Source organism: Equus asinus, chromosome 2 (genome assembly GCF_041296235.1).
Source record: "Equus asinus isolate D_3611 breed Donkey chromosome 2, EquAss-T2T_v2, whole genome shotgun sequence".
Lineage (NCBI taxonomy): Eukaryota > Metazoa > Chordata > Mammalia > Perissodactyla > Equidae > Equus > Equus asinus.
In genome coordinates this window covers 87,043,315-87,056,290 of record NC_091791.1, presented here as the reverse complement: position 1 = coordinate 87,056,290, position 12,976 = coordinate 87,043,315, and the positions used below count along the sequence as shown (strand labels likewise).

Below are 12,976 nucleotides of genomic sequence, written 5' to 3'. Positions count from 1 at the left end.
TCTCTCTCCAGGGTAATTTTTCCAAGAATAGTTGTAACCTGGTTGCATTCATGGGAGGACGTGAGTTCAGAGTCTGCCTACACTGCCATCTTCATGAGATCCCCTCCCCTCTTTCTTTCTTTCTTTCTTTCTTTTTTTTTTAAGATTAGCACCTGAGCTAACAACTGTTGCCAATGTTTTTCTTTTTTTTTTTTTCTTTTTCTACTTATTCTCCCCAGTACATAGTTTTATATTTTAGTTGTGGGTCCTTCTAGTTGTGGCATGTGGGACACCACCTCAGCATGGCCTGATGAGTGGTGCCATGTCCGTGCACAGGACCCAAACTGGTGAAACCCTGGGCCTCTGAAGCAGAGTGTGCGAACTTAACCACTTGGCCACGGGCCGGCCACCCCTCTTTCTTAAAATAGTTTCTTTCCTTTCTCTCTCTCCCTCCCTCTCTCTCTCTCTTTTTATTCTGGGCTATCATATTTTTGTAGATTTTTGTTTTGGTTGTTTTCAGGGTTTTTTTTTAACCTCAGTTTTCATTTTTACTTGTTTTACCAGGCTTCTCCTTGTTCCTACGTATACACTCTTGGTTAACTTAATTTAAGTCAAGCCATCAGCTGCTATCTGCAATGATGATTATCGAAACTAGAGCTGTGTAACTTGTTTCCATTTCCTTTCAGTAATAAGTGAACCATTCTGAATTACCTAGAAGAGTCTGTGAAAGTTTTGGTATACGTTTAAGTGGTATAATTTGGTATAAATTTAATTGACCAAGTTCTTCTCTTGATCCTCTTTGCTTTTCCCTCTAGGGTCTCCCTTGGAAATCTTACCCATCTTCCTAGTTTTAATCATCACTTTTAGGCAGATGATTACCAAACTTGCATCTTGAACACTACTCTTATTTCTTTGTTGGCTGCCTTTTCTGTTAGGTGAATTTTTGTAGATCATTGTGTTACATCAAATATTAGACCAGGAAATGCCTAATAAGTTACCAAATATCTTTAATCTTGTTCTGAAAAGCAACTCTTCACATTGGCATTGTTTTATTGACTTTCTTTATTCTTACGTTCAGTAGACATTTGGGAGAAGGCTGCAGAGAGGAGTTGATGATTGATGATATCTTCTTAGAGGATAAATAGAGTTTTACTAGGTTGAGAAGGTGGAGTAGAGCATTTTAGAAGAGATTGCACACTGAATGGGTCTGGTGCATCATTCAGGGTGGGTGTGATGTGGTAAATGGCAGAAAACAATTCTGAAAGTTAAAGATATCCTATTGGACATGTAAGACCTCAAATTCCGGTCCAAGGAATTTGAATTTCTCCAGTTGGTAGTAGAGAACCTGTATATTAAGTGATAGTTCCTAGCCTGGAATAGATGACTAATAAATGGTTTTCTCTGGTGGGTAGAAGGATATGTGGAAACCATTCTCATAGGAGAAAACGGCAGTTATGTTTCTGTGCCACTGTGTTCCTGTCACTACTGTGTTCTCTGTCTCTGCACATTCATGAGTTGTGGAATGAAAAAAGCTTGGGAAACATTGAGTTAAGCACCCCTAAGGAAAGAAGAAAAATGGAAATATGACCACACTGAACTAAATTATCATCAGTAAATTTTTCTAGTAGTGTTTAAGGAAGAATATTCTAAGCCTGAATTTGAAAGATAATTGCAATTAGATGAGCTCCCAGAGGATATCCAGTAGTATGTGTCTTTCCTCTGTGTCCTGTGCAAATGCTTATCTTATTTTTATTTTTTAAGAAGTGGAAAGTACACCATTACCTTTGTGAAATGTTCTTGATAACTCCAAGAGCATTTGAAGAGGAACATGCTTATTAACTGAGTTGGTGCCCTGGCACCATTAGGTGTCATTCGATTAGCAGTTTCAAATTTTGTTTCCAATTTTGGTGAGGATCTAGGAATGTATTTTAGACTGATAATGAAGCATACTTAACTTTGCCGGACTTGTATCCCAGCACCCAATCTGGGTTGTGGCAAAGGGCACCCCACCAATTAATTGTAATTCCAATTTTTTGAACCCCTGAAGGATTTTCAGAGACCTTTAGCTGCCAAATAAACATTAAGCCAGGCCTCACAAACCTTTTTCAGTAATGAATAGTACCAATACCATCACACTCTCTCTCTCCCTGTCTCTCTCTTTGTTTTTTTTTGGTGAGGAAGATTGGCTCTGAGCTAACATCTGTTGCTAATCTTCCTTTTTTTTTTTTCCTCCCCAAAGTCCCCCAGTACATCGTTGTACATCCTAGTTGTAGGTTTTTTAGTTCTTCTCTGTGGGATGCCACCTCAGGATGGCTTGATTAGTGGTGCTGGGTCTGTGCCCTGGATCAGAACTGGCACACCCTGGGCCTGTGAATTAGAGCGTGGAGACTTAACCACTCAGCCACAGGGCCAGCCCCCACACTCTCATTTTTCTTCTCATTCTTTCCTCTTGTTTTTGCTTTCTTTGTTTGCCTCTTGCTTTTTGGCCTTTGAGTGCCACCAAGCACTGTGTACTTGTACTGTTTTTCTAACAACCATGGACAGTGACTTTGAGCCTCTCTGCTGATGAGTGGAATCTGTTGGAATTTTGCCCAGTTCTAAAACTATTTCACTTAGTAGTTAAAGAAATTGATTTCCTTCCTATATAATAACAGATGTGCTCTTACTTTTAAGGTAAAAAAACAAGTTGTTACAAGAGTACAGAATTTAGTAAATGTTTTTGATATGGTAGTAGTATTGTGAAATTGAGCAGGGCATCGTTTTAGTCAATTTTGATAATATATTTTATACAATAATAACATTTAAAATTTTCAGAATGCTTTTTACATGTGAGAACTGAGTTGACCTTAAAACACTTGGAAACCTAGAGAGAAAAATACATGTTCTGTTCCCTTAAAAATGAACAAATTAAAGTTTTGAAAGAATAAATAACTTGCTCGTGGTTTGATGAATTTAATTTCTGTGGTGTTATCAGGACTAAAAGACCGGTTTCATGATACTCCAGTGCTCCTTCTTGGTGTAAAAGAACAGGGTGGTTGTATTACATATTATATGGTTTCTCAGAAGCCTCATAAACAGGATTTTTGAACCAGACACTTTTCTTGATTCTCTCTTGAAGTTTGGTGTGCTTTTTGTGTACTAATTACCCTTAGAAATAATCAGAAAAGTGTTGGAGTGTCCAAACGTCCTAAAAATAGAAGTCCTTCTCAGTAGAAACCTACCATGTCTTAAAAAATCTCACAGTTCTACCCCATCCTCACTTGCAGATTCTATAAATAATTGTAGATATAAAAGAAGCACAAATTAGTTTTTTATGGCATGGAACTTTGCTGTGACAGGAACGTGTTTTGTGTTTTGCTTAATAGTATTTCACGTTTAGAGTTTTAGGCCTGTATTAATTAAAGTGTCCTTTCTCTAAACAGGAGAATGTACTCATCACCTCCCACCTGTGAAAGCCCCTATTCAGACAAAGAAGAAAACAACAAAGCATTGTTTTCTTTGTGGAAAGAAAACTGGACTGGCTACTAGCTACGAATGCAGGCAGGTTGCCTAGTCGGAAACACTGAGATGCTTTCTTTGTGGTGCCCCAGCTTGAGGATATGATATAAAACGTTCTTTAAATTGACTGTTCATCACATCGTTAAGATGATGTTCAGATAGCAGCCTTCACTTGAACCCCTAATTGGCTGAAGAGCAAGTAGACAGCTCATGAGTTTTCAAACTCATGAGATCCTCCTCTCCCCTTTAAAATTAGGAGATTTAAACTAACGAGAGAGTGTACAGTCAGCCCTTTGTATCACAGCTTCCGCATCCGCAGATTGAACCAACCCCAGATCAAACGGGCTACGATGTTTGCATCTGTACTGAGCAAGTACAGACTTTTTTCCTTGTCATTATTCCCTAAGCAATACAGTATAATAGCTATTTACATAGCATTTACATTGTATTCGGTATTATAAGTAATCTAGAGATGATTTAAAGTGTACAGGGGGATATGCTTATATTATATGCAAATACTATGCCATTTTATATAATGAACTTGCACATCCTCAGGTTTCGGTATCCTCAAGGGTCCTGGAACCAATCTCCTGTGGATACCAAAGGTCGACTGTACTTTCTTTGTCTCCTGATAGATATACTTGGTTTTTGTTTGAGTATACCTTGGAAAAATGCCTCCTCCAAGATTCTATTTTAAATCGAACAAAAAAAGACTAAATTAGAAGTTAATGTACTGTAAATTTTAACAATTATATAGTATACTTTTATTTCAAAAGAGATGAATAGTATATTTACAAGAAATAAGACTTTTTTCTACCCATATTTACTTCTTTCATTAGCATTGATTAATAGCCTCCAAGGATGGTGTCTGTCCCTAGGTTATGGCCAGGCATTAAAAACAACCACTGCGTTTTGGAGTGTATGTTAGTCAAATGGAAACAGCTTATCTTGTTGTTAGAAATATTTTAAAAATCCTTTCATGGCATATTTAGGTTTTACGTGATTTTTTATAAGACTGACTTTCTCAGAAATTCAGAGTTCTCCCAGGTTTACTAGATATAAGAGAAATGATAGACGTATCTATCAGCTTTTGCAATTTTACTGCTTCCTAAAGGTCTATACCCTGTTTCATTCCGTAGTGGATTCTTTATTATAAACTCTTGTAACTTGTTCTTGGTGGGGGTGCTTGTGCTTGTTTATGAGTGGAAGGGAAGTGTCGGCTCTGACATTGTTGAAGAGAACCCAGGGCTCCCTTTGGACCACCTGGAGTCAAGCTCTCGCCTCCCAAAGAGCTGAGCCTCTAATAGAAATGTGCCTACTCATATCAACTTTTCTTGTACTTTAGATGTGGAAACAACTTCTGTGCGTCTCATCGCTATGCAGAAGCTCACAGCTGCACCTATGATTACAAGGGTGCAGGGAGGAGATACTTACAGGAGGCAAATCCTGTGGTTAACGCACCAAAACTTCCAAAAATCTGACTCTTGCTCTGCGCCTAAGTGTTCTGCCCGAGGAATCGCATTACAGTGACAGAAGAAATATTGTTTGGACTGCATTATTTTTGTTCAACTCCAAAAGATTTGCCAAATAACACAAGCCTACAGTGCATACTGTTGGAGCGTGAGAATGCTACTGTATTTGACATCTTTATTTTTTGGTGAATCAGAAGTTTTAAAAACTTTATAATGATTTAGCTTTGTTATTGCGTGTCTTGTGTTAAGTATTTTATATTTGATATTGCAATTTTATTAGACAAGTCTTCAAAAGATGCACTTTAGGAAGTTAACACTGACTACTAACCAGCTTCCACATTGTATAGAGATGAGCAGTCATGTGATGATGGCTCTACTCAGATCTACAACTTTTTTGTGTCTATATGTGGGGGTGGGGTGGGTGGGGATTTCTAAAAAATCCCATGTGTGAAAGTTCACTGACTTTACCAGCAAGTTCCTTTTTATTTCAAGCTACTTTTTATAAAAAATAACATTTGATTTTCCAGTGTGGTTTTAACACATGTATATTCCATATTCAGATTGACATTCAGATATGTTCCATTCTATAAAACACATCATGTTAATCATGGTATATATGTTTTTTAATACGACTTTTTGAATGGTAGTTTTAAAATAGAAGATGTCCCACTTGTTTCCTTTAATACAGAACCCAACTTATTAGTTTTTGAAAAATGGCTACATTTAAAACAAAATCTCACAACTTGGTTTGTTTTTCTTACGTGTTGAGTGCTATTACCAGGAGAAATCCAAATAAATCAGTTTCATTATGAGTTTGATTATTTGGTTATTTACAATAATTTTTCTTGTATAAATACTTTTTTAATAACACTGTTTAATTAATTTAATTCTACTCAGGAAAAATGATTATCAGTATAAAGGTATTCTAAGGGCCCTGCTTCCCAGATGTAACCCATATAGCATCCAAACTTTCGGGAGGCCACTCACTTGATGGAAGCTTAGCTGAGGCTGATGCTAAACCCTGGGAAACAGCTGGCGGGCCACCCAGCAGACTCGGCAGCTCCAGTGAGATCTGCAGGGGTACCAGAAGGCTCATTGAGGTGCTCCACAGGGCCTCTTTCTCCACACAAAGCCGAATGAACTGGAGAGTTCCGTTCCCCTTCCTCTGCTTCTATAAGAGATTGAATGTTGAACGGAGAAAGAGGCCTTCATCTTTCTGAAGACGTCTAAATATGCTCCTTCTGAGCAGGAGGAAAATCATTTACAGGAGGGAACAGCGAGAAATTAGTGAAAGAGTGATGCAATTAGGGGTTGAAGGCATGCTTTTTAAGGGGGGCTATATAGGCTAATGAAAAATATTTCCATCTGTGTTGAGTAGTTCAGTTTTTCCTCCCTTTTCAAGACAGCGTGTGCTTCAGACATTTAAAATCTAAAAACTAGATAGGCTGCTGAAAAATGGACCAAAACAAATTTATTGTATAAATAAATATGAATGGTTAGGGCATGCTTGATATATGCTTAGGACACTATGCTTTGTAAACCAAGACCGTGTAGAAATGTCTTGTTTTAAGTTTACCAAAGATTTTGGTTAAAGTTGAGTCTTTTTACTAATTTCTAAGTCACTGAGAGAGAAACCAGTTTAATTCAAGAAATCATATCATTATTGGGACACGTTTCTTTAAGCTTTAAATTCTTATAGAGAAGTGGTCATCATTTTAGAGACCTCAAGCTGTCTTTGCATTCCCAGTAATTAGCAGAGTGCCTTGCGTATGGGCACTGGTTAAACATTAGTTAAAAAAATTAACTGTATTGGACAACTTAACCATGAGAAAAAACAAAGGCATTTAGATTGTTTTATATAACTAAACTAATTTTATGTGAGACAATTCAGTTTCTGGATTTTTTTAAACAGTAAGCACTTGGTTTAGCAGCATAAAAGTCTTAAAACTTTTAACTTTTGGCTATGTGAAATATTTTCTAGTTAAGTTTCGTGCATTTTAATCATTCTAGCATGGGAATTTCAAATACTCAGATTTTAAAAATTTTGTCAGTGTTGTAACTTGTGAAGGGATTTAATTATGAAAAAGATGACAGGGATTAATTTTCTGGTATATGTTTAATATGGTTTTAAGCCATTGTGTTAGATAATCGAGTCACGTATCCAGTAGGTCTTCCAAAGTATGACTCCTATACCACTCCTGGAACATGATATGATTTTAAGTGGTATGTGGATGAACATTTCTTAATAATTATATGTTTTTAATGTGGATCTGAAAAAATATAACTCTAAGTAGCTTAGTTGAAAACAAAATAAAATAAATTTGATGTAGGTTAAAAAAATTTGGTTGAGGGGTCGGCCCTGTGGCCAAGTGGTTAAGTTCACGCACTGCACTTCAGCGGCCCAGGGTTTCGCTGGTTCGGATCCTGGGCGCGGACATGGCACCACTTACAAGGCCATGCTGAGGCAGCATCCCACAATGCCACAACTAGGAGGACCCACAACTAAAGTATACAACTATGTACTGGGGAGATTTGGGGAGAAAAAGCAAAAAAAAAAAAAAAGATTGGTAACAGTTATTAGCTGTTATTTAAAAAAAAATTGGTTGAAAATTGACAACATGGGTGCATGTAACAAAAACCAGATGTGAGTGACAGTAGATGTGAGTGACTGAAATTTAGGAAATAAAAGTATATTCTCATTTTTCTTTGAAAATTACGTTGAACTTTTAAAATAGTTGAGGAAAATAAATTACATGGTTTAGAAAAACTATATAAGGATAAAAAATGAAAGTAAAAAACTTTACATAGACCTCCCCCCAATCTCTTTTAATAATTTCTACTTTAGTTTTTCTGATACTTATCAGCATAACACTAGCCAGTATATTTAGACGTTATTTTTGACATCCCTGTATTACAGGGGAGGAATTTAGTGTGATAACACATTACCTCAATAGTCGACTTCCCAATTTTTATTAGTGCTGTAGTCTGCTTGTGCTGCCGTATCAAAAACCACAGAGTGGGAAGCTTAAACAACAGAAGTTAATTTTCTCACAGTTCTGAAGACTAGAAGTCCCAGATCAAGGTCCAGCAGATGAGTTTCTGGTGAGATCTCTCTTCCTGGCTTTCAGAGAGCTGCCTTCTCATTGTGTCCTCAAATGTCCTCCCCCCAGTGTGTGCACACATAGAGCTCTCTGATGTCTCTTCTTATGAGGACACTAATCCTATGGGATGAGGGCCCCACTCTTATGACCTCATTTAATTTTAATTACTTCCTTACTCCAAATAAGTCACACTGGGGGTTAGGGCTTCAGCATATGAATGAGGAGGAGACACATTCATTTGGTCCATAAGAGTCAGTTAGTTATAGTAGTTATTTCAAATTCACGGACTCCTCTGCAGTGACCCTGGTCCATAGCTTTCACCTGAGCTATTGCAATAGCTTCCTAACTGGGCTCCTTGAATTAGTTCTCTGCCCTTCGTAAACCGTTTTCTACGCTTCAACTGTAGTGAGCTTGCAGAACCAAAAAATTGAGCATATCGATGCTTGAAATATATCAGTGACTTCCTGTGTTCTTAGAATAAAGACCCAAATCCTTAACCCTTCTTCCTCGTGAGGCCCCTGTGGTCTGGCCCCCACCCACTTCTCCAGCCTCGTATTGCACTCTTTCCTCAGGCCTTCTGGGATTTGCCCATGCTGACTTTTAGTTTTCCCACCTGTCTCCTCTTGTTAACACCCGGGTGCTAACTCCATCATACTTCCTGATGTGTCCCTTTCTAAGTCAGTACCCTTCCTCTTCGTGCCATATTCTTTTCCCTCGTGGGATCTACCACAGTATTATTTTGACGTTTGTGTGATCCTGTGGCTTGCTCGTGATGTCAAGTCCATGAGAGCAGGAATTGCTCTCCTGTCCATCTACCTATCCTTGTTCCCGAGCGTTGCATGTAAGCCCTCAGTAAATATTTGTTGAGTGAATGAAAAAACTTTAAGAATGTAGTAAGTCTCTTCAGTGATCTATCAACTTTAAGTGTTACTAAACCTTTTCTGCCTTGTTTTTAGGCTGATTTAAAAATTGAGAGTAATAGTAAGTTAAAATATTAACATTTATAGAAATATTGTTGATTGAAGATCCAAATAGTGTGATAGAATGATATTTTCTTTTCCATAATCCAGTGTCACTAAATGTAGAGATAAAATGGATTTTCCTTTAATTCCTTCATTTGGTCAAAATTATGCCATAATTATTTTGTGTTTTATTCCTTTTTTTACAGCTCATATTTTTGTTTGTTTCCACTTGCTTTTTTTTCCTTAATGTCATAAAGAAAATGTACTTGCATCTTATCATTAGATTAAGAATGTCCAAGTTCTTAATCATATAATTTGTTTATTGGGAATTTTTCTCCTTGAAGATATTCTTCACATAGCCACTTGCCTTCTGGTCTAATTTAGTCTGTTTTAACTATCTTTTATTTTGAAATACTTCAAATTTACAAAAAGTTGTAAGCACACAAAAAACTCCTGTAAGTCCTTTCACTCGGATTCCTTACCTATTAATATTTTATCATATTTATATTCCCTATGGGAGTATATCCATTATTGTTAGAATTTTTCTGAACCATTTGAGAGTAAGATGCAGACATGATGCCAATCCACCCATAAAACATTCCGTTGTGTTTCCCCTGAGCAAGGACACTCTCCTATACAACTTCCATGCAACCCGCCAAAAAACGAAATCAGTATCGATTGATACAATATTACCATCCAGGCTATAGACGCCATTCAAATTGCACCAACTTCAGCAGCAATGTTTCTTTCCTCTCTGGTTCAGGATCCTTGAGCAAACCTTCATAGCCTAGGAGATATAAACGTTGATATAGGAGATATAACGTATATGAAACTGTCCTTCATGTGCCCTCACACTTATATGGTGGTTTGGCTGGGTCTAGAGTCTTTCCCTCAAAAGTTTGAAGACTGACTTCTATATATACTGTGTTGCTGATGGAATCAATGCTGATCTAATACTTCTATCTTTGTTAGTAAGGTGGTTTGTTGTTTTCTAGAGATTTTAAAGCTTTTTCTCGTAGTTTTTGGACATCTGAAATGTCATTCATTTTTCATCAATTTTTCTTGACCTTTGGGGTGTCTGTTCTGAAGTCTCGACATTTTCTACAGCTCAGGGATTTTTTTTCATTAGAAAAAAATTGATCTCTCCATTGCCTCTGTTCTCTTATTATGTAAATTTTGTTAGATGTTTGGTACCCTAGACAGATCTTCTATTTGTGGAGTTTTTTTTCATTTTTAATAATTTGAAAAATTTAAAACAGGGCTGGCCCAGTGGCGTCATGGTTAAGTTCTCGTGCTGTGCTTCAGTGGCCCGGGGCTCACTGGTTCGGATTCTGGGCGTGGACCTATCCACTGCTTATCAAGTCATGCTATGGCAGGCATCTCACATATAAACTAAAGGAAGATGGTCACAGGTGTTAGCTCAGGGCCAATCCTCCTCAGCAAAAAAGAGGAAGATTGGCGGCGGATGTTAGCTCAGGGCTAATCTTCCTCAAAAAACAAGCAGACAAAACAAAAATGTAAAACACATACAGAAACGTGAATATACACAAAATACATACAGCACAATGACTTATCACAAAGCAAATCTCTCTGCAACCCTTGCCCAGGATAAGAAATATGAAACATTGCCAGCAGCCCAGAGCCCATTCCTACCTGCTACCCTTTCCCAGTCACTACCCCCCCTCTATAAAGGTAACACCATCCTAACTTTCTGTGATAGTTATTTTCTTGCATTTCTGTATGGTTTGACCACCTAAGCATGTAACCCTGCAGTTCTGCCTTAGAAAACAAAAACCTTTACCTAGTGGAATTGGTTGATGTGTATTATTCTCTATCTGGCTTTTTTCATTCAGTGTTGATTTGTGAGATTTATTTGTGTTGCATGTAGTTGTGCTTAATTTTTATTGTGGTATTGTATTCTTTTGTATGACTGCTACAATTCATTCCTCCATCCACTGTTGGTGGACATTTGGGTTGTTTCTAGCTTTAGATATTATATATGATGCTGCTATGAACTTTTGTGCACATGTCTCTTGGAGCACATGTATACACATTGCTTTGGGGTCTGTACCTAAGAGTAGAATTGCTGGATCACAGGATGATCATTGTCTTTGCTCATCCTACTAGGTGATACTAACAAATTTTCCAAAGTGGTGGGTTTTGTTTTTTTTTTTTTTTTTGTGAGGAAGATTAGCCCTGAGCTAACATCTGCTGCCAATCCTCCTCTTTTGCTGAGGAAGACTGGCCTTGAGCTAACATCCGTGCCCATCTTCCTCTACTTTATATGTGGGACACCTGCCACAGCATGGCTTGACAAGCAGTGTGTAGGTCCGCGCCCAGGATCTGAACTGGCGAACCTCAGGCCACCGAAGCAGAACGTGCAAACTTAACCACCGTGCCCCCGGGCTGACCTTCCAAAGTGATTTTTCCCAACTTAGCTCTACTCATAACAGTTTGAGTGTCCTCCCTGTTTCACGTCTTTACTTGTGCTTACTACCTCTCCTTTAGTCATTCCAGTGACTGGCCTCTGTTAACAACTTCTCACCTTTTCCTGCCCTCCTCAGCCTCCCTTCCCACCAGCTCCAAGTTACTTTTCTTTGAAGCTTTAGGGGTTGGGGAGAGGTTGAGAGTAAGATGCCAGCTTTGGGGGAGGAGAGGGTCTCCCTTGGATGACACTGAGCTTTGACTTCTGCCTCCCTGGCCCTGCCTGCGAGGCCATCAGTTTGGCACAGGCACTCAGTACAAGCAGCATTTCAAGGCTCTGCTTACCTCTTTGCATGCGTGCTTTCACTTTGATTTTAGCCCAGTGATTCTTGAGCATCTTGCCAGTTCTTTGATTCTTTAAGAATGTATACTTCTAGAATTCTTATCCAGCAGTTTCAGCTTGAGGAGTGGCTCAAATACCGTAGTCAGCTTTATTTCTGGAAACTGAAATTTTTGTTTTTAATTGAATTTTTTCAATTCATTTTCTTGGATTGTTAGTCTTCATCTCTTTTGTGATGTTGATTTCTTTCAAATATTTGATGATTTTGTACATGGCTGTGAAGTAAGAATGTGACTGATTAGCTTGGGTAGGGGCCAAGGATAAAAGTGGAAGTATTGCTTAATTTATGTGTATTTGGTAATTGTGCTTTATCAGGTAATCCTCTTTTGCAAACCATTCATTTAAATATTTATTGAATGCCTCCCATGTGCAAGGAATTGTAATTAGTTCTTTGGAATATAGGTGAACTAGATAGGTGGAGATTTCATTACAATTCAGGTAGACTGTAAACAACTCACCATGTCATTAGTATAATTGTGATAAATATTATAAAGGAAAAGTACATGGAGCTATGCAAGTATGTGACAGAGGCACCTGATCTACTCCAGTGCTCTTTAAGTTTGAAACCTCTCAAAGAGTAACAAGTGATAATTAGCTAGAAATGGGGGGAAATGATGAGAGAAATGCCTAGGAGAAAATATGTATATATTCTCATAAAGACTTTTTTCCTAGTTGGGCTTTGCCTCTTTATTCAGGAAGGGACGCCCTGCTCAGAGACCTTGACCAGAACCCTATTACAAGAGGAGCGGGGAGGTCAAGATCTTAGGCTTTCCATTCTAACAGTTTCAAGCAAGGAAGAAAAAGGTTGGAAATGGAGATTGAGTCAGCTACCTACAGTGTCTGCTACCAGTGAATGATTAGATTCCAAAAGAGATGAGGTTTATTGACGTAGAAGGAAAATATTAAGGACAAAATCGTAATGAAGAGAATGCAGGACACTAGATCAGCCCAAAAGCTCATGTCTGCTCAGGAAGAGAATCAAGCATGTTGTTATATACATTGAACAGGAAATAAAGAATAAGGTTGAGATTGTAGTCTATATAGTATTTTTTTTGTTGTAATCATTCTTAATATTTAAATATCTTCAGCCCTATTTTACCAAAACCAATGTTTGCCTATAGAAATACTTACAGCAGATGT

The 12,976-nt window shown here is 37.9% G+C and overlaps 1 protein-coding gene across 7 annotated transcripts in view; it reads left to right on the top strand.

Annotated features, from left to right (window-relative positions):
* Positions 1 to 5,769, top strand: part of ZFAND4 (zinc finger AN1-type containing 4) — a 102,442-nt gene extending 96,673 nt beyond the window's left edge. For 5 of the 7 annotated variants that reach the window (XM_070493022.1, XM_070493020.1, XM_014865700.3 and 2 more), the window contains 2 exons: positions 3,402 to 3,519; positions 4,823 to 5,769. In XM_070493022.1, the coding sequence (XP_070349123.1) occupies positions 3,402 to 3,519; positions 4,823 to 4,958 (254 nt within the window). In that variant the 3' untranslated portion in view covers positions 4,959 to 5,769. The remainder of the gene's footprint in view (positions 1 to 3,401; positions 3,520 to 4,822) is intronic. The other 2 variants (XR_011496470.1, XR_011496473.1) reach the window with 2 other exon arrangements.
* Positions 5,770 to 12,976: the final 7,207 nt, after the last annotated feature.